The sequence below is a fragment of the Chaetura pelagica genome, unplaced genomic scaffold (assembly GCF_000747805.2).
Source record: "Chaetura pelagica isolate M959 unplaced genomic scaffold, ChaPel_1.0 scaffold71, whole genome shotgun sequence".
Classification (NCBI taxonomy): Eukaryota; Metazoa; Chordata; class Aves; order Apodiformes; family Apodidae; genus Chaetura; species Chaetura pelagica.
This window is the reverse complement of record NW_009952435.1, coordinates 1,631,826-1,659,768: the sequence shown is the minus strand read 5'-3', so window position 1 is coordinate 1,659,768 and position 27,943 is coordinate 1,631,826. Positions and strand designations below refer to the sequence as shown.

Sequence of the window (27,943 nt, the reverse complement as noted above, 5' to 3'; positions counted from 1 at the left end):
CTCCCTGCCTGCCGCCTCCTCCTCCTCGTCCTCCTCCTGCTGCAGGCACCCCCCGCAGGTACCGTCCCTCAGGCCGGCCACACCCGGGGCCTCGGGCAGGTGCTGGGACGGCGGGGTCAGCGCGCAGGCCTCCCGTGTCCCTCGGGGAAGGTGGCTGTCGTGGCGCTGAAAGCTCACTGTCTGCTTCCCCTGCCCTGCCTGCAGCATCGGAGGTGGATTTTACAGGTTTTCATGACTTCATTTCTTGTTTATTGCGTTGTCACAGAATCGTTTAAGATCAAGTCCAGCCATTGCACTAGCGCTGCCAGCCAAGTCCACCATGTCCCTACATGTCTTTTAAATACCTTCAGGGATGGTGACTCCACTTCCCTGGGCAGCCTGTTTCTAATGCTTCATAACCCTTTCAGTGAATAATTTTTTCCTAATTTCCAAACCTAAACCTCCCCTGCCACAACATGAGGCCATTTTCTCTTCTATTTCTTGCTAGTAGTGAGAGGAGGCCCACTGCCACCGCACTACAACCTCCTTTCAGGTAGCAATAAGGTCTCCCCTCAGCCTCCTTTTCTTCAGACTAAACAACTCCAGTTCATTAAGACTTGCCCTCATGCATTTATTTACTTTTTCTACAAAAGTAGATGCATATGTTGCTACATTCCTGACCCTCTTTATAGCCTGACAGTTCTAAGGTTTTACTGATCTATTTTGTATGTTGTTCGTTGGACAGGACGTGAGGCATTTGACATGCAGCTTTCCCCTGTGGGTTCTGTTAAATATCTGTCAGTGCTTTTGCCCACCCTATATCCACCATATCCACCAGTGGGATTAAACTTACTTTCTACCTGTGGAGGTGAAAATAGGTGTAGGAAAGCTAAAAGATTATCCAAGTAATCTTCTTTTTTTCCCCTCAAAAATGAGCAGCACTGGGGAGAGAGGTGTTCCTCCTTCCTGTGTGCCATGGAAGCCGCTAGCCTGAGGGAGTCTGATACCACAGGAGAGCTGCATGCACAGTCAGCACCTGGTAACTTTGGTACACACCTAAAAAAGCTGCGTAACTTTGTTGAAGCCTCAGAGGAACAGAAATAGTGATGTGGTAGGATGCCAAGACACTGCATTTCTGGCATACTAGTGCTGATCTTGTACCTGCTGTGTACGTAATTGCACTGTCAGCTCTCACTGATTGGGAAATCCAGCTGTATGGCCTCTCAACTCTTAAGACTGGGAATGCCCTGAAATGACAGTTTCTGCTTCCTGGTGAGGCTCTGAAGTTTGACTATAGTAAATCACCTAGGCTTTCTGATAGTATTAAATTAGATTTTATTTTTAATATTAGTCTGTGTATGTGCTAGATCTCGTTCTATAATCTGGTTATGATTGAATTTCACCAGTTCCTTTAGAAAGTCATAGTCTTTTCCATGAGCAAGATCAGGAGTGAAGTTCAGAGTTATTCTGCTCTCTGACAAAAAAAGGGAAAACCATGAGCAGTATTTCAGTATATAGTCACTGAAACCTTGTCACAGGATTTCTTCTGTCTTTGGTTTCAGTAGGCATAATCGACAATGTCAACGCCAAAAAAAAGACACTTGTATATTGCACTGGAGTGTATTTATATAGTCTGAGTTCAGACTGATGTAAAGAACATGAACCATTTTCCCTAAGGATTTTTCATTTTGTTTTTTGTTTACTAATGCTGATAGTTTTGGCTTATGTGTTTTTCCTGAAATGAATAATTAAACTTCTTGAGGACAATGTGGAGCATATGCTTAACATGACTTAATTACATTCAACTTTTCTGAGCCATTTGAAGGAAGTTTCAATGTTACTGAAAAGCTACAAGATTTTAAAATTTACCTTTCGGTAGGATAAGGAAAATATTATCCTTTTAAACATATGAAACGTGTTAGTGGTGTAATTGTTAGGAAAGAAATATGAAAGCCTACTTGAAAAATGTAATGTGGTTCATATCTTGCAGGCTTATTCTCAAAAGTTTTAAACTTAACTGAAACAGATGAGAAAATGAAGTTGAGTTTCTCCTGTATGACTTCATACGACTAGTATTAGAAATGGTAATCTTTCTGTAAGCACTTACATCAATAGGCAGCTTAGAAATGCCAGCTGTAATTAAAATACTCGGATATAGAAAAACACTTGTCTATTAGCATGATTGAGCAAAAATAACTTACTTAAGTGGCGTTGCTATTTATATACTCTTTAGTGCAGAAACATCTTTACAAAACTTATTTTAGAATATAATTACTTTGAAAAAACTTACAGCAATTACCATAGTTTAAATAAATCTTTTCCTGTATCTTCATAAAATTTTCATTTCCAGATAAGTTAATTTAAACTATGCCAATTGAACATTCTAGTAATTCAGCATTTTATTAATTAATAAATTGATTGTTTACTTTAGGCTCATTTTAAACTCTTTCCTTTCACAACAATTTTCAGTCCAAATTTAATTTTCTTATGAATTGTTCTGAAGATAATTGATTTTGCAACTGTAACATTAATTTTAAGACTATAAGATTCAGAATAAAATACTTCGTGAAATTGTAGAGTATACTTTATATGAAACTTTTAAGTGGGTGAATGGCATTCCCTTTCAATTAAATGGGAACATGAATGAATGTTGATTTGGCCAGTACTCACCTACCTGGATTTCTCCTTTGGGCAGGCACTGGGAAGGGACTCCTCTTTACCTGGCACTGTTTTAAACCTCTCCAACCAGGAAAGAGCAGAAGCGTTTGCTTGGTTTTGAAGGTACAAGCCACCTGCTACTTCTGATATTGAGTTGGGATGCTTTTCCCTTTAGGCAGAACCCCTTCAAAATACACATTGTCAGTTTCTCTCAGTGTTCAGGCAGAACGTATATACACATCTGCCACGCAGATTTTAGATGCATCAAACAGGATGTTAGCATTTTAACCCTCTGCGGGATCTTGGTCCTGTTTCAATTGCATGAATTAGTAGTAAAGCTGTTGAACTTAACTCCATCAGACTTTAAAGTAGCCCTTTATATCTTCAGGTAGCATTGCTACTTTATATGGCAAATGTTCCTTTGAATTTCAGTCTTTAGGAATGGCTCTTTATGCAGCTGGGACATTTGGGGATAAATTACCCTACACTTCTGTATGTCTGATAGTGATGTAAAACTGTTTTTCTTCATCTGTGCTATTCTGCAGAATGAACTGTGGCTCACAGCTTGTATTATACCTATAAGAAGTACAAGACAATGAGGAAGCGGACCCTATATATATAGGGTCTCTATATATGTATATATATTCTAGTTACTATTTCTACATATATATATTCTAGTGCATTGGCCTGCTTATAAAACTTAATTGGAGGAATTAATTCAGAAATCTCAACTACTCTTCTCAAAAATGAATGAAACAACTTTTCATACTTAACATACTTGTTAAATATAAGGTCAAATTGAAGGGATGAAACAATATATTTAATGACTTTAAAATGCAGTTTAAACACTTCCCTTGTCCTTTGTATTTGTTGCTCTTTCTGTGGGACTTAATGACCTCTTGATATTTCTTTTTTTCTATGAAAACCTTGTTTTTAACCTGATCATATGCACTCTTAAAATAGAGAGTGGGAATTGGGAGATCATTTTTTTTAGAAACTGCTTCAGGAAGAACCATTCCAGTTGATTAGGAGGAGAGCAAATGAATTAAAGTAGGAAACCTGAAAAACTTGGAAAAAAAATTGAAAGGTAGTGTAGAAAATGAGGGCAAGAGTGTATAATTTGGAAAGAAACATTTACTGATTGAAATGGCTGCTATGTAAATTGAAATGTGTATACAACGAATAAGCATTTAAGTTGACTTTCTTAAAATCTCACCTACATTGCCATTGAAGATACAAAAAAACAAATTCCATACGTTTTAGATTACTGCTCTTCAATAATCATGTTGCTTCCACTTTTACTAGTTCTTTTTAAATAGAAGTTCAAGAGCTCCATCTTTGGGTTTAAATTATTATTGTAAAAAAAATATTATTGGGTGCATTAGAAAGGGTGTGGTTTGTCGGTCAAGAGAGGTTCTCCTCCCCCTCTATTCTTCGTTGGTGAGGCCGCATCTGGAGTATTGTGTCCAGTTCTGGGCCCCTCAGTTCAGGAAGGACAGGGAACTGCTTGAAAGAGTCCAGCGTAGAGCTACAAAGATGATGAAGGGAGTGGAACATCTCCCTTATGAGGAAAGGCTGAGGGAGCTGGGTCTCTTTAGCTTGGAGAAAAGGAGACTGAGGGGTGACCTCATCAATGTTTACAAATATGTAAGGAGTGAGTGTCAGGGAGATGGAGTTAGGCTTTTCTCAGTGATGACCAGTGATAGGACAAGGGGTAATGGGTGCAAATTGGAGCATAGGAGGTTCAACTTGAATATCCGGGAAATTTTTTTTTACTGTAAGAGTGACAGAGCACTGGAACAGGCTGCCCAGGGAGGTTGTGGAGTCTCCTTCACTGGAGACATTCAAAACCCACCTGGATGTGTTCCTGTGTGATGTACTCTAGGTGACCCTGCTCTGGCAGGGGGGGTTGGACTAGATGATCTTTCGAGGTCCCTTCCAGCCCCTAAGATTCTATGATTTCTGCATTGATTAAGTAGTGCCTAAACATCTCATAAAGTTATTTATATCTGCTCATGCTATGTCAATTTCCAATGCTTAACTTTTCTAGATGAATTTGTTCAGTTACTTTCTCATAAGCTTTGAATACTTTCTGTGTAAGATTGTTGTTTTCATTTTTTCTCTCATTATTTTTGTTTATTATTGTTTTTCATTTCCAATTATGATACATAAATTTAACCGTTATTTAAATATTTATAAATAGTAGTGGCAGAAGGAATTTTAAAATGGGCTGTTTTTCAGGTAGGGTTCATAATTTGCTATAAATTAGTATGCTTTTATTAAAAACATAGCATATGCTGATTTTTGTCAATGGAGAATCTTATAATGTTCTTTTGGGAGCTGAATTTTAATGAAAAATTAATTTTGTTTCTGCCAGTGCAGTAGAATTTTGAAAGACTTAACATGAATATTCCAGTTTTGTTTTTTGATAAAAACTCTCCAATTCTCCTACGAGGTCTTTGGGGAAAATTAAATTACTCAAAGTTGTGGAAATGGTACACATTGAAGATATACTGCAAAATAAATTAAATTGTTAATCCATCATATCTGAGACTATTCTTAGGATTATCTTCTCTCTTTTCTTTGCTTGCTTGTTTGTTTTCTCAAGTAAGGTTATATTTCATCCTACTTTCTAAGCATTTTCAATGGCATACTCTAGTTACATCTGAAATTACAAGTACAGGCAGTTCTTTTTACCTTATTTATGTTGTCTGCCTTGCTTCTGTTTTCCACAACAGTGCTGTAGAGAAGTACAGCTACCATTGTGTAATAGATGGGGGTGAATGGATAATTTCCCATTATTGCTTAAATCAGGATAAATCAAAAGAAAGTGGGGATTTGACCCCACTTTCCTTACCCTCAACAAATGCCTTAATCTATAACCAGTTTACCAGAGTGTTTATTGCTGGTTTTAGTTTTTTAATATTGAACCTAAGTTAGCAACAAGCATTAGTCTGATGCCCATCTTCATAAAAAAATTGCTGTTGCTGCTATGTTCCATATTTTATTGCTGTTGCTGGTGTTCAGGCCTTTCTGTTCTTTGTTATTTACTTTCCCAGATTCCCCAAAAGAATTAGAAATCACAAACATACCTTAACTCCCAGTAGCCCCTGTTCTTTCCAAGCAGAAGGTGGAGACAAAGAACACAAAATGCTGAAATGTCTAATAACCATTATCTGCTTGCTTCAGTTCTGTATCTCTGTAAAGTCTGTAAAAGAATCTCAGATCTTACTTGTACTGGTATGTTGGCCTGAAATATAGTTCAGTTTTCTTTCAGAAGCCCTGTATGTCTTGCAAAGCTTTGCAAAATTATGAATGTGTTTTTAATTTCTATTTAAAAGAGAAGAAATTCAATTTCAAGTAGCCATAAAATACCTTATATTTCTTTTCATGGCAAAATTAAGTAAATCATAATCATGACGGAACCCAAGCTCATTACTTCATTAATGATCAGCATACACATTGATTGAGATCCCAACAGAGGGTATTGTAACAATGCAGCTAAATTTCAACCTCATTTTGGACAGTACCTATCCCCATATTGAACAGTCATAATATAAAATGTGACTGTTCTTTTGTAAAACATGAATATATTGAAATCTTAATCTAAACTTAAGTGCTGTTCAGAATCAGGATGCTTTTTCTGTATCAGGCCTTTGTCATTGTTTTTGTTGCCTTAGTGAGGGTCATTCCTTGTCTAAGACATTATGCACGTATTCATTTAATATCCTTTGATGAACAAGTCTGTTAAAGAGTTTAGATTAACCTAAAGTATGCTCCTTGCTTTTTCAGATAATTTAAAATGTCGTTGTTTTATCTTTTAACAGTTCAGTCCTCAAAGACATATTTAAGAAGTGTGGGATCAAGACACGATAGCTTAAAAATAGAGGGATCTGTCGTATCTCCAGGTATTTTTCTTTAAACAAATCGTAATGAAAATATTTTTTTTTCACCAAGAAAAGGCCATTCTTTATCATATCCCTTGTTGTTGAATTGTTTTAAATGGTTTTAAGTGTACTGACTATAGGTATATATAATGGGCTATCCCACAATATATATTTTTCACTGGAATTTATTTTTCATTGTTTTTGGTTTTTTTACCATTTTAATGAAACAACAGTAATTATTTTCTGTAATGTTAATAAAAATAACAGTGTTCTCTGTAGCACTCCACCTGGCTGTAGGACTCTTGCTCTGAAATGCTGCTGTCTTGCACTGTAGGTGTTTCAACTTCATCTTGCTTGTTATGCTGATAGAACTCGAGACTTGACGTTTATGTTCCATCCTACAAAAATTAAGAAAATAATTCATTGCTTTCTAAATTAAATACATCAAGCTCCAAAATGTAATATCACTTTCTCATTAACTAATATTATCTCTTTTCATTAAACAAAACAATTATTGAAAAATCTGAAAAATAAAATAAATATTAGGCTGTTCCTCATTGCCATATATTTACTCATGTTAATACTCTTGCCCATAGTTTTCTCCATGTACATTTTCCAATTTTAATTTTACTAGTAGCATATCTAGATGTAGTATTTGTGTTTGGAGGAATCCTAAATTACATTTTTAACCTTTTTTTTTTGTTGTTGTTCAGATTCTTAGGCATAATTAATTTTTGTCCAAAGGTACAAAAATTCTGGGAAATAATTTATATAAAGGTTTCTCTTTTAGCAATTTAACTTATAATATTATTTAACATTGATGTTAAATCATGCCTCTGAGTGACCTAAAAGTTCACCCTATTAGTGTTCTTTTTCTCTCTTCCTATTCTGATTCATGTCTGTAAACATGGCAACAATTTGAATGATGCAGGGGAATTTTAAAGTTAGAAGGCAAGACTAAAAATGTCAGTACCAACTGTGTTTCTGAACAATTTAGTATCAATAAAGAATGTTTCTGCCTTCTCAAGGACAGACCATTGTGAATATACTAGACTTGGATTCAGTTTTATTTTGAGATGCTGGGCAACATCTCTACTTTGAGGGCTTTTTTCACCAAAGTTTGGTTAAATAGAATGTTACACTATTCAAATTCTACACTTTTAAAATACATGACATAAATGTTCTTTTTTTGATCACTACCTAAGGGATTTTTTTTTATAATTGAGAGAATATAAACAAATAGGAAAAATAGAAAAAATGTCATTAAAAGGGTAAGACTCTATTTTTAAAAAAGAAGAAGGAGGTTATACCTGGTAGATATCTTTTCAGCCAGTATTTTCTATCAGATGTCCGTCTGTTACGTTACTCCTGTGATACATATTTAGAAATCTGTCACGGATATTTACAGCAATGGGACTGAATTTACCATCTAGGCAGCTTATGATAATAGCAACTCTATAATTTTGTTACTTTTTATTGTGTATACAATGCAGAACAAAGTGACCTTGAGGAAATAAAATAAAATGTGAAATGGGAGAGATATACAATGTATACAATTTTGCTTCAAGAGATTATTACTAAAGCCAGTCAGTTAGTAAATTCTGAGCAAAAATATTAAGGATTTACAATGGAAAAAAACATCAGATTGGCAGTTGCATTAACATGTAGAATTCACTTTAATTTTCATGCTTTGGGATTAAAAACTGAAAGAAAACCTGTAAATTACATTAATTTCCATGCTATGCTATTGTATAATTGAAAACCTTTACTTTGCTGTTTTCTGTAATATAAGCTCCTGTAAAAAACTGATTAGCTGGGATAGACATACCTTCTGATCTTAAGACTATACAAATTCTGAAGCTATTCTTATGTATTAAGTGTTCTATCTAAGTCTATATGTATTAAATGTTATATCTGAGTCTTTATTCTGTTTAAAAATAATACTACAATGTGAATGTAAGTGGCTTTTACATTATTAATCAAAGTGAACATTCATACTTTGTGAGGAGAGAAAACTGTAGTGGCATTGCCACCACTTGACACATTGGAAAAGTGAAAACACTTTTTCTGAGCATTAATGCCTTCCTGCAACAAATATTTAAACTGTTTTCCACTTGTGGGGAACCTGAAATAGTCAATGGTAAGACAGCTTTGTGGTAATTTTCTTATTTGATTCAGTTGTAATTATTAGTCAGATTCTCCAAATCACAAATGTTCTAGTTGTAATGGTTTATATTATTTGTAACTTTTCAATGGCATTTGTGTAGCCTGACAGAGAGCATGATGTATTCAAATTTGTCCTCACTAGAGCAGAAGTACCCAGCATCCCTTGCTTCTGAAGAGGATAAGTGTTTTGCAGATTGTCAGTGGGAAGGGAAATAAAACAGATTGTACATGCAGAAATAATTCATATTATGGAAGTTATCATGATTGCACCAATCGTAGTTTCAGAAACAACTTAAGATCTGGAAGCACCTGTATGCTACAAATTGCATACAAGACATGCATACCTGCTTTACCGTGGAGAAAGACTAAGTAAAACCTTTCCTTAAACAGTTTACTTCCTGGCTCATTATGACTGAATTAAAAAATAGGCAGCTCACCATTTAGTAAGCTTGAATGCTAAACCCTTTATAAGCAAATACATACTGCACTGGTAAATGGAAATTGCTATATAGAATGGAAATGGCAACTTCACTCTCTCCATGGGTGTGTTAGAGACCAGCTGAGACAGAACGCTGCAGAAGCCCATGCTTGTGAGAACCTGCTAAGTTACATACTCCCTTCTGGAAGATATTACAGTGCGCTGTGATTCTTGTTTACACAACCAGATAAGCCAGAACTGAAAATAATTATCTTAATTTTAGTTTCTAGAGAAGAAAAAGACTGCTCTCTGTTTTGTGTTTCATTTTGACAGTAGAGATAGCAGAACCAGTCCCAAAATTAGAACTCTGTTCAAGATGATTGTTGAACCACTGACTTGAAATTAGTATACTTCGTTGTTAGGACACCATTGATGAATACTTGATGGTAATGATAATTTTTTATTATTTTTTTTTTCAGTTAAAGTTTATGTCAGGCTGTATCACGACAGCCCACGTATTTTGTGTCTTACAAATAATCTGCGAAACTTAGAACTGATTGATCCAATATTCCAGTGGTATGGACCAGGTGGTCGACTTTCTTCAGGTAAATATTTATTTTCCCCCACACCCTCTCCCCTTCCCCTTGCGCCCCCCAGCTCCCCAAAGCATCATAAAGATTATAAAGGTGGGAATATAAATGGAGAAGTAACTGAGGATACATTGTGAATGTCTGTATGTATGTTGTAGAAATTAAGTTTCACTTTTCAGAAAGGGGTGAAAGTAAGAAAGCTAACACACATTTTTAGATCTCTCAAAAGAATGGTGCCATATCTAAAGAATACTAGACAGAGCAGGACATGTTGGATCCAACAGAGGCTGAGGATGACATTCTTTGCTGCACTAAGACAGCTGGGAGCATTCAGCAAGGACAGAGTAATAGGATGATGTGTGGTGTGGTCTAGGCCAAATGCTTGCTCAATGACACACTGTCTTCAGATACAAAGTTGCTCAGAACTTTGACCACTTGAGTTTGGGGAATCTCTATCCTTGGAGATTTTCTGTCTTTTCTGTACAACCTGTTCCTTTTTTTTCCAATCAGAATTTACCTTATTGCAACTTGTCCTTTTGTGGTGCACTTAAAAAGAGTAGTTTATTCTTCCCCACTCTTAGGTACTTAGGGACTGCATTTCCCTCCTTTGACTTCTCTAGGGTAAAAATCCTAGTTTCCTCTGCTTCTTGCTCTATGCTCCAACACCTTAATTGTCTTAGAAGTCTTTTGGTGACTTCCTCCAGTTTGTTAGTTATCTGTCTTGTACTGAGGAGTTAAAACTGGACATGGTGTTCCAGAGTGCCCAAATGAGTACCAACTAGGGAGATACTAATCACTTCTTTTGACCTGCTGGATATATTTTTACTAATGCAGCCCAGTTTGCAGTTAACCTTCAGTGCTGTGAAAGGTCTGGAGAACAACTGGTATTTGACTTACAAAGCTTCCTGAGAGACCATCAGAGTCCTATCTGGACTACAAAACAGAGTATGTTTCATTCCTAAAACACTTTTCAGGTTTATTATATAACATGTTAGTTTATGTTTCTGTGCATGTATATATGTAACTCATCGCTGTATTTACCTATTTGGACATCTTCAGATATTGCATATTTAAAATTTGAACATGCTCAGTAGCTTGATCTGAAGATTAGATTTTATTACCTGGGTTAATAGTTGTTTCTAAATGCCTCAAGAATTTGTTTCTGAAAAGTCTATTGGCTTGATTCTGCTGTAATTTACTTTTGCTCTTAATGTATAATTAGAAGTTGCTCTGCTGTAAAAGTGGTCCAAATGAGAGATGGGGTGGAAGGATAGGGAGTAACTATTTCTTTGCACTGAAAGAACTTGAAGGAGAATCAAGCTGTTGGTTTTAAGTTTAGTAAACAGCAAAACTAAAATACAGGAACACTTAGTTTGTAATATAATTACACAAGGGTATGGAAAGTTAAGGGATTTAGTCTCTGTAACATAATTCTCACAGGAATGCCTCTGTTTTGCATCCTTCTAATTCCTGAGGATCCTGGAAAGTGGTCTCGCTTCTTCTTTTAACATGAATTAAAAAACAACTCTTGTTTCAAATGATGCCTGTTTTCAGTGACTGCTGGGAACCTCTGAACTTGTTCACATTGATTTTTTGTACCTCATGCATGTGAAATGTCTCTTGTGTAATAGAGACATATTAAATCATATAATGTAATTAACATGAAAAATATGTGAAATTCTGCTCACTTGTCTTACAGAACCTGCTGCAGAGGAGTAATATGGAAAAGAAATAGATTTTTAAAAGGGGTGGGTAGGTTAATCACTTTTAAAATTTAATTTTAAAGATAATAGTCTGATTTGTGAACCCAAATTAGTCTGCATAGGCAGTATTCATCCAGATAATCCCATGGATGGAGCAAGGCATTTTAAGTGTGGTTTCTTTTAGAACACTAGAAAAATACCCACTCCAATAACATGACATGCTCTTGAATTCATGATCCAAAAGGAGATTCTTTAGGCACAGCCATGCCATTAAAATAACTGATGGGTACTATGTAAACATTCTGATCTTTTCTGGTATATGAACCATTCATTGTTCAAGGCAGGATAACATTCTTTATTAAACTCAATGACTCAATCCATCCAAAAAAACACTTTACTTTTCCATTTCTGCTGATGGACTTCCAAAAAATACTTGTGACCAGATTTCTTGACTGGATTCCCAAGCTTTGTCTTTAGCAGGCTTATTATCATCTTTGCAGTTCAGTAATGCATTTTGTAAGTATAGCAAAGCTGTCAGTGATAGATTTTAAAGGTGCTCCATCTATCCAGTCAACTAATGGTGTTGCTTTTGTCCCACACAGGGCAGTTGGATGTATGCCAAAGATCGGAACTATAGTTCTTAAATCTGTGCTGGTTTTCTGACAATATTAATAATTGAATTGCAGAATAATAGAACGGTTGAAGTTGGAAGGGACCTTAAAGATCATTAGGTTCCAACCTCCCTGCTATGAGCAGGGACACCACACACTAGACCAGGCTGCACAAAGCCTCATCCAACCTGACCTTAAACACCTCCAGGGAGGGGGCTTCTACAACTTACCTAGGCAACCTATTCCAGCACCTTCCTACCCTCATGGTGAAGAATTTCTTCCTGATGTCTAACGTAAATCTCCCCTCTTTAAGTTTAAAACCATTACCCCTTGTACTGTCACTACCCTCTCTGGTGAAAAGCCTCTCCCCAGCTTTCCTTTCCCCAGGCCCCTTCAGATACTGGAAGGCTGCTATAAGGTCTTCCCAGAGCCTTCTTCAGGCTGAATAGTGCCAACTCTCTCAGCCTGCCTTCATAGCAGAGGTGCTCCAGCCCTTTGATCATCTTCGTGGCCCTTCTTTGGACCCTCTCCAACAGCTCCATATCTTTCCTGTGCTGAGGGCACCAGAACTGTACACAGTACTCCAGCTGAGTCTGACCAGAGTAGAGTAGACAGGCAGAATCACCTCCCTGGCCTTGCTGGCCACACTTCTTTTGATGCAGCCCCGGATGCAGTTGCTGTCTGGGCTCCAGCACACACTGGCGGCTCATGTCGAGCTTCTCATCTACTACCCCCCCCAAGTCCTTCTCTGGCCTGCTCTCCAGCCATTCTCCCCACAGCCTATATTTGTGCCTGGGGTTGTGCCAACCCAGGTGCAGGACACTGCGCTTGGCCTTGTTCAACTTCATGAGGTTGGCCCTGGCCCACCTCTCCAGCCTGTCAAGGTACCTCTGGATGGAATCCTCTAGGGTGTCAACTAAACACAGTTTGGTATCATCAGCAACCTTGCTGAAGTTACACTCAATCCCACTGTCCACATCTCCAACAAAGATGTTAAGCAGTACTGATCCCTCAGGAACATCACTCATGACTTCCTGATAGCTGTTCCAGCACACAGTAGCAAATGATATCCTATAGATTTAGCAGTCTTTAGTAGTTTGTCATCAGATCAAAACCTTTTCATCATCCAAAAAAATGAAAAAAAGTGTGCCATTAATGTGAGCCTAGACTGATACAGAATCCCAAACCATTCTTGTAAAAGAATTTGCACTTCCAGTCTTTTTAATAGTCTTTTTACCAGCCACTGTTTTCTTTTTTTTCTTTTTTTTTTTTTTTTCCAAACACAGTGATATATGTGGCAAAATTCAGTTAATTAAAAGATTATATGGTTTCTTGGGCAACAAAGTTGTCCTACACCCTCTGGCCAAGTTTGTAAAAAGACGCACTTCGTGAGGCTGCTTTTTTCCCCCAATATCTTTTTTAAAATCATATGCCAGGAAAATAAACTTACATCTACAGTTACAAGTTTGTTTGAATAGAATTCTGGATTTGAAGTGAATTGCTTGACTGTACTCACTTTCCATGTTTTGTTTGGATCATGGTCTGGTCTTTGCGTGCACAAACTGGATCTCTTGGGTGAAGCTAATTGGAAATGTTTGCTTTGAGAAATAATGCATGTTCAATCTGTAAAACCAGATTAGGACTGGTTTGAAGTAAAAGCCCTAAAATGTGTGTGTAGAGGTCTCATGTCCTTAGCATTGATTTTTTTTCAGACTAAAAATATGCTGCATTTGTACCACACTAATTGTCTACGCTTCAATCATCTACATAAAATGTCTAAATTATTTAGTATGTTAAAATTATCTATTTTTGCCCTGTGAAAATGGAAATAGAAATCCATTCTCAAAATATTTTATTGAAGTAAGTATTTTACCTTTAAATCCATTATAATCAACACTAATCTAGTGGTTCCCAAGGTTTTCTTTGACAGCTGCCAGCAAGATGGGCTGCATATTACTATTTGAGAAACCTGTGTCTGTATTTTTACTGCCTGAGGACTTTTCAAGTCAGGAAAAGACTAATAAATTGTCATCATGTAACTCATATGCAGGCTACATGAGACAACTGTGTGGCTTGTTATCAGTGAACATATCTGACGTTAAGCAGTGCTTTTCTTTCTCTTTAAAAAACCTAGTTGAAGAACTTTCCCCCTTGAAGTAGGATCCTGCTTCCTCTCTGCCTTGAACTAAGGAGTTCTGTTAAGACTTTGGCCACTGTAGCAGCACATATCTTTCCATATGGAAGGATTAATTTACAATCTTAAACATCCATGATTCTCATTTTGGCATATATGTGTAATTTTTTTTTTAATACTTAACTTGAACTTCCTGTCTTGCCTGCTTTTAACTGTACTACATGTTAAACACCACCAGCAGCTAATTCTTGAGGCAGTTCCTGAAAGAAGAAAGATTAGTAGTCAGTTTGACTATAAAGAAGTATAAGAAAAGATTATTTTGCCCACTCTATCTTTTTTTTGTGTCCTTTTTTTTGGGGGGGGGATGGGGGAGTTTTTTTTTCTCTTTGAAGTGATTATTGGAGGGAATGGTAAATGCCTGAGATTGAAGAAAAACAGGTTTCTAGGATTGCTTTGTCAACCAGTTCTTAAAAACACAGAAGCAATAAGGCATATATGTACAATGCTGAATTGGGTGACACCCAATTAGCTCCAGTTTCTGAGTCCTGTGCCTTCAGAAGAATCCATAATTTTAATATTTTGTGCACAGGTTAACAGTAAATAACAATTTATTTTAGCAGTAAATAACTTTCTGCATTTTCTCATGATGATAAATACGTTTATTTCATTTTTGTGTTTACTAGAAAATAGCAATGTGCAGATATCACCAACAGGAACTTTAGTGTTGAGACACTTCAACATGAGTGGAGTTTACACTTGTTCCATTGTTTATAAGCTAACATCAATGCAACCTGATAGAAACCTCGTAATGAATTATTCTATTTATGGTAAGTTATCAAACCAGGTAAGTTTGGTGTTGCCTTGAAAAATTTTTCTTTTAAAAAATGTGTGTTGCTATTTCTAAATAAGTAGGCTTATTTATAATTAAATTTGCAGAGATAAAGACATTGTGTTTCTCTGGGAAATTGTTTTTAATATTAGTTACTCCAGACAGTTCCTTTAATGTCAGAGCCTTAAATGAAGCTCAATGGCTGACTGAGAAACGTATGAATACAGATCTTTTTAAAAAAGAAACAGAAAACATCATGAAGTCTTAACAGATTGAATGGTCAGTATTCCTTAATATAGTATAAATTAGTATAGTATAGTATAGTAAAATAGTATAATTTTAAACTGAATTATTCTTTATGAGATTATTTTTAGCACAGCTCTATGGATTTACTTCACACATGTTAATGCCTTAACTAATACTTGATTGCGTTTTTTAAGTATGTATCATTTAATGATACAATATTTGAAGCTTATTCTTTCCTGTTCTGATTCCATTTCCTTCACTCTCAGCAAGTAAAAAGTCTTCAATAACGTGAAGGGTTGTAAAGGTGATGTCATTTATTGGTTACTAGCTCCTTTTCTTCTGTAAAGGATACTTTATTCTTGTGCAGATGTAGGCTAGAGGCCTCTTTTCTTGAATTTAAAATGTGTACTAGTGATCATTCAGAAACATGGTAGAGCACAATAACCTAAATTAACCTCTGATGTAAATTAATTTTCCTTAGGCACAGTAGCCTCCATACAGAATAACCATGACTTTTAGCAGCTAGCTTGATTGACAGAACTAGAAAGGAAAAAGTTTATTTGAAAGGGTTTTGATGGAAATGGTTACAGTTTTCAGTAATTCAGACTTACATCCTTCAGAAAGGATCCAATATGAATGTTAGCATACAAAATTCAAGTTTCATATATATATACCAAAAAATATGGAATATGCAGCAGAAAAGCAAAGGAAACGGGAGGCGAAGGCAAGGTAGAGGATCTAATGAGCTGTCTTAATTGCATACCATATTTTGGATGTTCTGCTTCTACTTTTGGCTGGTTCAGTTTCTTTTTCTTCATTCTTCTTCCCTGTGACCCCCTTCTCCTTTCCGTGGTTCTACCCGTACCATGTTGCCTGTTCTTCATTTTTTTACTCCTGTTTTCTATTTAACATTGTGCTATGTTGATCTTCAGCTTTGGCTAAGTATGGTGACTATTATGAAAAAACTAGAAACATGCATTTTGTTTGTACATTGGCTTTTTGTAAAAGATGCCCAGGTATGCATTTAGCTTTGCAGTATAGGTGAAATAGTTGATCCATCCATAAAAGTAAATTTCATACCTATATAGAAGTTTTTTCAATTACTTATGCTCACAGAGGAAGAATTCCTGTTCGTCTTATTATTTACATCTTCTGTTGAACTCTGGGGAAAGCAATTCAGTTTTTAAGGCCTTTAAAATATTTCAATGATAGCTGACCAAAAAATGTGTAACATACTACTATAAATGGCCATAATGTGTGAGATGAGCTGCTATGTCACATACTAAAGAGTGTTTTCTATGATTAACCTTAGCTTTCATAATCATGATCCCTTTTCTGTAATCTCCTGTTGGTTTAAAAATTAAAAAAATTACAATAATAAGGAGTAAGACCAACCTATGGATATAAATAAGAATGTTGACTTACAAAAGTCTCTTAAGTGTTTTCAGCTGGCCCAGCATACACTATTTTATCTTTAAGAATTCTCTGGGGTGAAAAATAGGTTTTATCTATAATTTAAGGATTTAAAATGGCAATTTTATTTTCAAATACACAAATATTTCTTCTTTTTACTTCATATATGCTTCTCATAATCTTCCACATTTTTTCCTGCAGCTTATTCTGATCCTGAAATGTACTATGAGTTCACAGCCCGGTATCATGCAGCTCCCTGCAACAGTTCTCGTAATACTTGTTTTGAGAAAAAGTTGCTTAAAAAACTAAGCCAACTTGTTGCTGAATTTTCTTGTAAGGTTACATTAATTAATTCAGAATGCCATAATTTAAAAATGCAGAGAGCTGGTGGACAAAGTGTAATCTTCTTTACATTTTCAGGTAAAAATCTGCTTTGCTTTTGAATAATGGTTAGAATGTAGAATTTTTTAGAATTTAGAATTGAATGTATTGCAAGGGTTTAATAATAAAGTTTCTGGAGTGTGACATTTTTCTAAAGTATTGCATATGAAGTTCATGTCAGTATCAGAAAAAGTTATCTGCTCTGAAGTGCATCTTTTGCATTCTTTCATAAGAGCTTTAGAACTTTCTGCAGCTGTGGATACATCAATGTTTTTAATTCTGTATCATAAAACGTTATCATGTCCCTTGTTGCATACCAACATAGGAGGGAATGTGATATACCATATGCTGTAAATCCCCAGATTAGCTTCATCTACCCACCTACAAAAGGTGTATAAAGCACTCCATTGCTGTGCCTTGGTCTTTATAAACAGCTTCCAAATGACAGACTAAGAGTGGATGTCTAATTTTCTATAACTAAAGCTAAATGCCATAAACTGCGATACTTTTCCTTCTTAAAGTGGCAACAATGGAAGAGAAGGTTTTAATACATTTCTATTTCTTTAAAACAAAAGGAGCCTGAAGGAGACCTGAGTAAAACTGAGTTGCCAGAAATAGTGAGTTGGCTTGATTAGAAGTAAATCGTTAGTTGGCTTGTGAAGATGTCACCAAACCAGGGGATATTTAAGAATTCTTATGGAGTGTGATTATGTATTGTAATAGGTATAAAACTTTTTAGCTGATATTTGGATGCATTTATTAGTTTGTTATACATAAATGAGTTTATATCTATACATAACAGAAGACCTTACCGGAAATTTATTTATTAAGAATAATTTTTCACTTTTACATTTATTTGTTTTCAGAAGATTTTTCCAATACCAGCATTTTGCTGAAAGCATTAACTGTGGTAGTAAGAAACCTCCATGTCATGCAAGCCCAAATGAGATACTTTTTTTTCCATGAGACTTGTTCTCAGAATATTCCTTCTTAATACTGAAATTGTATGAAAAGACAGTCTCAACTCCTTTATGCTGTAGGTGAGGCCTGAATGAAGCTGTAAAACAGTCCTCGGTATATGTTCAGTTCACTTGAAGTACTTTCTGTTATTAGAGATATCACTAAAAGCCAAAGAGATGCTATTTTTAATTGTTGAGATGAACGTACATGGCAACATCTGCAATATTCTCTTGAAATTACTAATTTTTCAGCTCTAAAAAAGACCATGGTTTTCATATATTCTATTAGATTAGTCACTATGTATCGGCACATGCCATTTGAAAGGTTTAGTTTCTAAACAAATTAAACAACAGAGGAGGCTCTGAGGATATCTTGTTGTGGCTTTTCAATACCTAAAGGGGGCCTATAAGAAAGATGGGGATAAACTTTTTAGCAGACCCTGCAGTGATAGGACAAGAGGTTATGGTTTTAAATTAGAAGAGGGTAGATTTAGACTAGATATTAGGAAGAAATACTTTGCAATGAGGATGGTGAAACATTGGAACTGGTTGCCTGGAGAGGTGGTAGAAGCCCAATCCCTGGAAAAATTCAAAGTGAGGTTGGATGGGGCTCTGAGCAATCTGATCTAGTTGAAGGTGTCCCTACCCATGGCTGGCGGGGTGGAACTAGGTGATCTTTAAAGGCCCCTTCCAAATAAAATAATTTTATGATTCTATTATTCTAATTTTGCTCAATTTTCCTATTTCCAATTTTTATTTTATTGACAATTAAATATAATTGCTTATAAAATCAATGAAAATATTAGCTGTATTTCTCTGAAAGTTGTATTTGGAGTGGATGACACTGACATATGGCAGTTAGTTATGGTCAGTCCTAAGGTTATTGAAACTGGATAAATGAGATTTAGCTGAAGTCCAAGCTTTATAGAATATCTGAACATTAGGAGGAGAAATTCTCCAGATATACGTTTAGGTGGATGCAAGCTTTGAAAGGACACAGTGGTAAACTGTATTTTTTTTAGGTAGTTTGAATTCTTAAAAAGTCCTTTTTGATCTCTAAGTAGTATTTGGTGTTTCAGAATTGCTTCCATGACAGAGGTAGGTACAGCTTATATTATAAGGAGTTAAATTCCCCTGTTAACTTATAATTTTATTCTTAACATGGCAACTTACCCTAATGCCAGTTCTGGAGAGCAGTCCAGCAGATTACTTAACTGTCTCCCGAGCCTTCACCATAGCATATTAGTACTAGTGAGTTGATAAGGAATGTGGTCCCACACAAATGGGTTATTATAACATAAATACCCTTTTTTCTTCAGTCAATATTTAAGTTTTCCTTTGGTTCTATGTGCTAAAGGCATTCCAATGAGAATGTAGAAGGCTGAATGGGTGAGGCTCAGGAATTGAGCTCAGGAACTTGTGCAAAGAGGGGGCAAGGAAAATCTTTAAAAGCAGTAGGTAGTTTTTGCTGCTTGATTGTTCCATCACAGAGTAGTCAGAAGCTTGAACTGTTAGGGTTTCTGAATGACTGCTTTAAAACCTGAGTCTTCATCAAACTGCAATGGCAGGCAGGTAATTACAGAGGCAGTGGCTTATTTCTTTTGAAACAATTCAGATAATTTTAAGTCTGGGAAGAATACAGAATTATACATTTCCTTGCCATTTGAATTTACAAATAAATGCCAGTTCCCATAACATACTTAAGTATATTGAAAATTACATAGAGACATGCAATGTATGTAAGAGGACAAGCACTGTGATTTCTTTAAAACATTACAAGTTAGACATCTGAATTACAGTAAAAAGTCCTAAATTCTAACATGAGAACTGACCAGAATCATAAACCAGTAAATAAATGAAATAAAAATGTTGGTTTAATTGTATTTGTTGATTTATAAACAGATTGTGTTTTATTACAGTTGCTTGCTTAAGCCGAGAAAAACACAACAGACTAGGTCAGCGACGTGCTTGTGACACATCTCATAGACTGAGGAAGGTACAGTAGATAGAAGGATAGAAAGGCAACTAACATGATAAGCTACTCTCATAGTCAAGTACAACAACATTTTAAAAAGAAACATACTTTGTTTAGTAAATTAATAAATCAGTTTAAAAGCTTTAGTGGATGTAACATTTGTATCAGTTAAAATTGCTGATTTTCTATTGCTGTTATGGATAAGGCAGATCACGCTACCAGTCTACATTAAAGACATCATATTAAGAGTATGAAAGTGGCAAGAAAACAAAGAAACTTTGAACATGTGCTATCTTATAAATATCAGACATGCTGTTTTGCAATGGGACTGCCTTTCCATCACTTCAAAGTGATTTTATAATTGATCTAGCAGATTTTAGCTGTTTTAAAACTTTTGGTTTTTACAGTAGAGAAGAAGAGAGACTTTCACTCACCAGTTTAACCAATTCAGAAGTTCTTAAAGGGGAAATGAGAGAGGGGAAGTAAACTATAGAAAAAATACCAAGAAATAGAAGGCATGCAAATAATTATTTGGGATTCCAACAGAGAACTGAGGGAGTCTAAAACAACATTGTACTCATTAAGCAGCTTCCATCCTATCCACTGAAAAAAACCATTAAATTTGTGGGGAGAGTTCGTCATTCAAGTTAATCTTTTTCATACAGACAAGAGGATCAAATTAAGAGAGCATGAATACATTTGGTTTTGCCAATTTGTGTCTGTATTGAACCTAGCAAGACGCTTAAAGTTTGGGGGTTTGGTTTGGGTTTTTGTTTGTTTGTTTGGGGGGGGGGTTTGTTGTTTTTTTATTTGTGGGGGTTTTTTTGAGATTTTTGTTTGTTTGTTTTGGTTTTGTTGTTGTCAATTTGTTTTTGTTTTTGGGTTTTTTTGTTTGTTTTTAGCTTTATATAGATATATCATTAATCCCTGTACACAAATGAAGCACTTTCTGGATATGCAGCATTGATACTTTTTACTGCTAGACTTTGTCAGACTGCTAATGGGTCTGTTTTTTGTTACATGTTTATTTTAGCCTGTTAGAAGTCACATTTTTAATTTTAACTACTATGACAAACTATTTAATATTCCAGTGGAAGACACTTCATAAAAATTGCTGCAAAATTCCAGCGAATATAAAGGATAAAAAACCCAAAGCAAAACATAGCCTTTGGCTAGAAAGATTGAGTAGATGAGATGGACTAGAATAACATTTCTGTGATTCTGTGCTGCTACTTCTGCACTAATTGAAAGGATTGCTTTTCCTTATCGAGGAATGTGTTTGTGCAAATCTTTTTGAGTAAGTCAGTTAGTATTTAATTATTAAATTTGAAATAATAATAATAATAATCATCATCATCATCAATCATCATCATCCCTTTACTTAACTTGGCTCCAGGAGACCTTTGGCATTTTCTTTTTATTGAACAGAAATAGCTAATAAAGATGGAAAGTACGTCTGAAATGTAAGCAAACCTAAATAATGTATGGAGATAAAAAAACCTATATAGATGGGAAACCTGTGAATCTATTGATTTTTGGACTACAGATGTCTAATGTAGGCAAAATTGCCATTGATTAGCTTTTAAAGTTCTATTTGTGTAATCTGCACAATTTCAAAGACAATGCATTAATTAATTGAGGTTTATTTAAATTAAAACCAACATATCCAAGAATGTGAGATTGTCCTCCTGTTTCCATTCAGTTAGGATCAAAAGGTTTAGTGGTACATCCTTTAAATCTTAATCTTAACTCATACTCTTCTGTCTTTTCTTGTATTCTGACCTTTTTCCATCAAGTATTCTGAAAAAAAAAAATTATTTGTTTCAATTTAGGCAAAAGAATTGATACAGATATTTTTTAACAAACAGCTGAAATTTAGCAGGGAAGGTTCTGAACCGTTGTCTGAAATATACTACATTGAAGGTACTCTACGAACAGTATTGGTTGATCGCTGCTATCCAGGGTATGGAATGAATCCTCTAATGCATCCAGACTGTCCAGAGTGTTGTGGTAAGTGACAAATCAATTTATTGTACTATTGTTAAATTTTTTTTTTTCTCTGATTGAACTCAGTATTTTGTTATTTACCTTTATTAAATTGTTATGCCCTAATGTTTATGACTGTGATCTTGTCAAGTCTGTCAAGGTAATCAGTAGTACGTTGGGTTAGTACTTGGGCAGAACTTTTGTAAGAACTTGTTGATTTAGATTTCAAGCCAGACTCACAATTTCTCTGGACTACTTTAAATTAAAATTAATCAGATTAAGTTCAGACTTCTAGATAGCACTATTTTATGGCACAACAAACAAGACAATACTTTTTGTTCTTAAGTTTATAAAAGGGGGCATAATAATGCAATGCTTTTATTTAATTACAAACTTAAATGTAGATTTGCTCCAGATTGGAGTAAAGTAAGAATAATATATAAAAAATCACTCTGTGTAGCTTTGAAAAATAAAATTAAATTTTTTAATATTTGTAATCGATTTGCAAGAATAAGGAAAGGGAGGGAAAGAATTCTGGTGATTTTATTTTTGTCAATTCTTATATTAAAATGAGTGATATTGCCCTTCATAGATACTGAGGAGTGGATCGGTGCTTTAAAGACTGGCTTTGCCAGATGGCATTTCACCCAAGACCAGGTTATTCATATGATTCCCAGATATTGAACCTGCAGTCTCAAAAGAACAGTGGAAGACGAGAAACAGAGAGAATAAATCTGTTGTCAAGCTTTTGACATCTCCATCATTCCCTACAGACCTAGAAATAGTGAAAGAAAACACTGTATTACCTATTGAACCACAACATACAGAACAGAATACACTTTGAAAAGAATTAGTAAGAATATGGAAGAAAACAGACAACTAAAAATTGGGGGACATGCAAAATGTTCCCATATGAGATTGTTTTTTCCATTTATTTTTTTTTTTACAAGAGGGTAGATTTAGATTAGACATCAGGAAGAAATTCTTCACCATGAGGGTAGGAAAGTGTTGGAATAGGTTGCATAGGGAGTTTGTGGATGTCCCCTCCCTGGAGGTGTTCAAGGCCAGGTTGGATGAGGCTTTGTGTAGCCTGGTCTAGTGTGAGGTGTCCCTGCTCATAGCAGGAAGGTTGGAACCTGATGATCTTTAAGGTCCCTTACAACCTTGACCTTGCTTTGAAGTTATGTGTTTATCTTCATTGTGAAACAACATCAAGTTGTATTACTTCCCACTTACCTGCATGTGTTTCAGCATTCATTCATGAAATCTTCACATAGTATGGAAGCCTGATCAGCTGTTCTGTGTTTTTTTGGATTCTTTTTTCCTTTTCTGCAAAATTCATGAAACATTTCTTACCAGTCATAGGTTAATTCCAGTCCCAAGGTATCACTGCAGATACATTGCAAACACAGATTATCATCTGTGTTACCCTGTCACGGGGCAGTTCTGTTTTGGAACATGGGAACAGATGTTACTCACACTTTCAAATTTAGAGTACATTAAGCTTTGAATACTGCAACTTTTTCTAGTCTCTGGATCTTGATAAGGATGTGACAGAATGGAATAGGTTATGGAGTAGGCCCAAGAACATGGAGAAATAAAAATCTATGCATATCCTCTGCGGGCTTCATAAACAAACCTACTCTCTTTAATTCTCATACAGCAAAACAGATGGATATTCAGATACACCTGTTCTCTTTCAACTACTGATTTTAGAATATCTAGTCTCATGTACTGTTCTAGTAGTTCTGTTTCCTCCAAGCTGTTGTGCAGTGCTCTGTGAACAATCCAACATTTCACACTGCCATCACACAACCTGTGCACTAAGCATAACCCTTTCACTTATGGTATCATCTACCAATCTAGTTCTCCTGTATTAGAACTTGCATTCATTTTCTTCCCCATGCTTCAAGTCTCATCTTCTATATCATACAGTATCCTCATTTATTTTCCCCTTCTGCTTTTTTATTAAAATGGCATTAAATATTGGGCTATTGTCTCACCTTCTACTCCCATTTTCTAGTCTAAATGTCTTTTTGAATTAGTCAATGAAACACATTGACCTGATTAGTCACTGTGTGATGTATCTATCTTTAGAGAAATCTTTTTGGCAGAAAACACTGGTGGTAAAACATACCAATATTTTATTCATCAGGCATCAGTTACCACCTCAGCCAGAACCCTTTACTGAGTGGTTTTAGAGAGGCAAAGACTTAAAAACACTGATTTACTGCTGATTAATAATTCCATTTACTCTTCTGCCTCTGTAAAGCAGGCCTGGATAAACATAATTGATGAGAATAAAAGTCCCAGAAATTATTTAATGTGATTTTATGTTAAATAAAGCACATTATTAAAGGATAAGTTAATTAAATATTTTGGTTCCAGCTACATGAGGTGTGATCTACCATTACATTTTACTTAACATAGGCAATTGAGTCACATTCACATCACCAAATTTGTAAATATAATTTTTCTGCTTTCTAAATGCATATATATTTTTAATCAGATGCAGCTGTGATATAAATACAGTAGAAGATGTCATATGTTGCTTAGGGCTTCTCTGGAGACACACCTTGATATCATGCCTTGTATTAGCTTTATGAAATATTTTTCGTCCTGTATTATTATTCTGCAGAGCTTGATTTCTGTGGTATTTTTAGTAGACTAGATACTGAATAGTCAGTTCTAATTTAGTTTTCTTTGGTTCTTTCTCACAGTGTGGTGATTATATTACTGAAAAATAGTAACTTGAAGTTCAAAAGGAAATACAGTATTCAAGAGAATACTGAAATAGTCCTAAAAATCAGAGGAGAGTGCCAAATACTAGTTAGCTTATAGGATAGAAGAACAAATTAAAACATGCATTTCAGTTTGTGAGGTGTGAGGTGGGAAATATGTAAAATAGTCCAATAGGAGTTTTCCATTAATGAAAATGTTTTAACAAGTTAAGTTTACTTAAGGTTAAAGAGACTTTCCAGCAGCTGGCTAAATAACCTATAGGTTCCTTCTTCAGATTCCTTGCTTTTTTTTTATGCTTTCTGCTAGATAGCAAACACATGATGCTTCTGAGAAATAATTTTTTTATCCCATTGTAACAAAAGTCTACCTTGCTCCAATTAAATAAACTGAAAATTCTGAAGGATTTCCTAGAAATGTGCTTATAATCTTCAATACAAGGAGTAAACTTATTTCTCTGGTACACAGATGATTGATTTTCTGGACAGAAAGATTGGAAAATGCCTTCAATTACATGTATTTGTAAAGCTTTCTATTTCCAGTAAAGCCTTCTTGGTCTGCCTACATTAATGTACCAAAAAAATAAGGTTTTGACATCACCTGCAGAGGACTCCTGCTCTCTTACATTTTATAAGACCTCTGAAACCTTCTTCAGTGGCAAAAAATGCTAGGCAAGCTAGTATCAGGCACTGGGGATCAAGTGAATCCTACCAGCCTCAACAAAATAAGATAGACCAAACCAAATACTGAACATCTGAAGGTTTGTGCAGTAATCATAGAATGCTCAGGGTTGGAAAGGACCTTAAAGATCATCAGGTTCCAACCCCTCTCCATAGGCAGCGACACCTCCCACTAGACCAGGTTGCTCAAAGCCCTGTCCAACCTGCCCTTGACTAAGACCTCATTATTAACCAGGCAAAACACAACAAGCAGGTAAGCAACCAGTCTGCAAAAGGCAGAGAGGTCTTAATCACCTTTGCATACTGAACACTAATGCTGTTAATTAAAGATCTATCCTAAAGAAAGACTAGCATTGCCAAACTGAAGCATGACTCAGCATTGTTATAAAGAAATAGCTCACATTCTGCTTTTCTTACCAAGAACATAATGCTGAGTTAGTCTTTTGTGGCAAGGTGCTCTAGCAGATGACTGTACAGACTTTATCAAATGGCATAACACGTTCCAACAGGAAAAACGTTTTTCATTCGGAACACTTGTTCTGCATCATAAACTGATTTCTGGTTTAATGTATTTTTTGCACTACTTCTTAATAATTATCAGAGCTTAGATTTCAGCTTCATTTCATCTTACATTAGTTACACAAGCAACTATAGCAGTTTATATAAAACTTTATTGGATATAGGCCATATTAAAAAGTAATTAATAAAGATAGCCCCTGTCAGTGGAGTGAAAAGCGATCAGGAGAAAAATATGGTGTAATACATATATTATTATAAAATAGATACAATTTTTAATCAACTAGCAGAATGCTTGAAAAAAATCTATCTTTTTTCAAGTAGATAAAGATGTATTCCAGACATTTCATTATTATTATCACTTAAATTCCACATTTTTCCTTTTTTTTTTTTTTTGACCATAGTTGCATGCAGCCCAGGATCATACAATCCTAGTAATGGAACACACTGCCTTCAGTGCGACAGCAGTTTGGTATATGGAGCAACCAATTGCTAAGGACCGAGGGATCTGTACTCTTGTAGTAGCTCTTATAAATTTTAACTTGGTAATATTAATAAATATTTTTTAAATGTACAGTTTGTTTTGGATACATCTACAGAATACACTTGTTTTTAAGACAAAAAGATTCATCAGCATATTGGTAATGTTTTAGGTCATAGCACTTGGGACTAATTAGTTTTTAAGGTTTTTATGATATCTGCTAGCTTAATACATATAGAGACAATAAATTAAGTCACAAGGAGAAAATACAAAAGTAGAGATATTTTTCATGCTTAGTCCTTTGCTGATAGACCTCAGAAGCTCTTAACACAGACTGACGTTAGCAGTCTGTATTGTAGTTCATCTTCCTGCCCGTTCAGTTGTTGGTTAAGAGGATTACAGAGAGCAGCTTGTAGTGTACATCCACCACTGAAAGGTCATGAATGTTGCCATGTAGCCTTGAAGGCAAAAGCATCTTGAAAGCTTTCTTTCAAGATGACCTAAAATACCACTACTGAACAGTTGGCAACTTCTTCCCAAAGAATGCAAAATTCCAATTGGGTCAGTCATCTGTTCCGCCTTTGACGATACCATGTTGAGCGTAACATTTTTGCTCTTACCTGAAGAAACAAATGATAACATAAAATACCACAGTAGTTCTTATGATACTCCTTTACTTTTGTAAGACTGTTGAAAATTACTGATTGGCTTAATGCATTCCTTATTCTTCATCAAAAGCCTTATTCAAGTTGGTATCCAGTAGCAGAATCCTGTTTAAAATCCTATTTGTTTTGTATTTGCAGATCATGCCCTGTGCAAATTGCAAAGTTTTTCATAAATATTACTGAGTTTATACTCTTTCCCCCCTTAGCTCTTTTTCCTATTTAGTTCACATATAAAAATGAGCCAGATGTGAAGACTATTTTTAGCTCTTTGTTGTATCTGGAAAATGGGGTTTGTAGGTGTTTGTTTTTTCAACCACGCGTATGGACTAAAGGTTTAAATATGTATGTCTTTGGGAACTGTATTCTGAAAAAAAGAATAAAAATAAATACTGTGCTACATCTAAGAAGTAATTTTGCAGTATATTATCTCAAGATACTATACTATAAGCATCCTACTAATACACTGTTTATGTGACAGAGCGTGAAGCTTCAAATGTATTATATTTTCATGTGAAGAACACAAAAAATGAAAACAGTACATTTGAAAGTAACTAGTAAGACTGTATGAATTGCCTTTCCAATTTGAAGGAACTGCAGTAGCTTTTATAAGCATTACTAGGATTCTAGAGAGTGTCACTGTTTATTGCTCAAACACTAGTATAAACAGCATAACTAGCAGAATTTGTAGAATAGCTCTTTTTATCAAATGCTATTTGGAAAAAATAGCTGGGAAAGAGCATGTTTTAGCAGTTAAGAAATGGTATCTAACTGTAAACCATAGAATGACTAAAGGTTACCTATTCCTTATTTTCATCTGGTAATTAGACATGAACAGACTAATGAGTTGTTACATTAGGCTGAAGCACTGCTCATCCATATGTAATCTCTGTAATTTCCCACTCAAAACTGCACTAAATTAGTTAGCAT

The 27,943-nt window shown here is 35.3% G+C and overlaps 1 protein-coding gene across 1 annotated transcript; it reads left to right on the top strand.

Annotated features, from left to right (window-relative positions):
* Positions 1-9: 9 nt before the first annotated feature.
* On the top strand, positions 10-26,366 carry ZPBP (zona pellucida binding protein; the record flags this gene model as incomplete). Its single annotated transcript, XM_010008366.1, has 8 exons — positions 10-58; positions 6,465-6,545; positions 9,588-9,713; positions 14,830-14,973; positions 16,836-17,054; positions 19,894-19,970; positions 21,782-21,959; positions 26,275-26,366. Coding segments are annotated over 8 exons (966 nt in total), but the record flags the coding sequence as incomplete, so codon positions are not given.
* Positions 26,367-27,943: the final 1,577 nt, after the last annotated feature.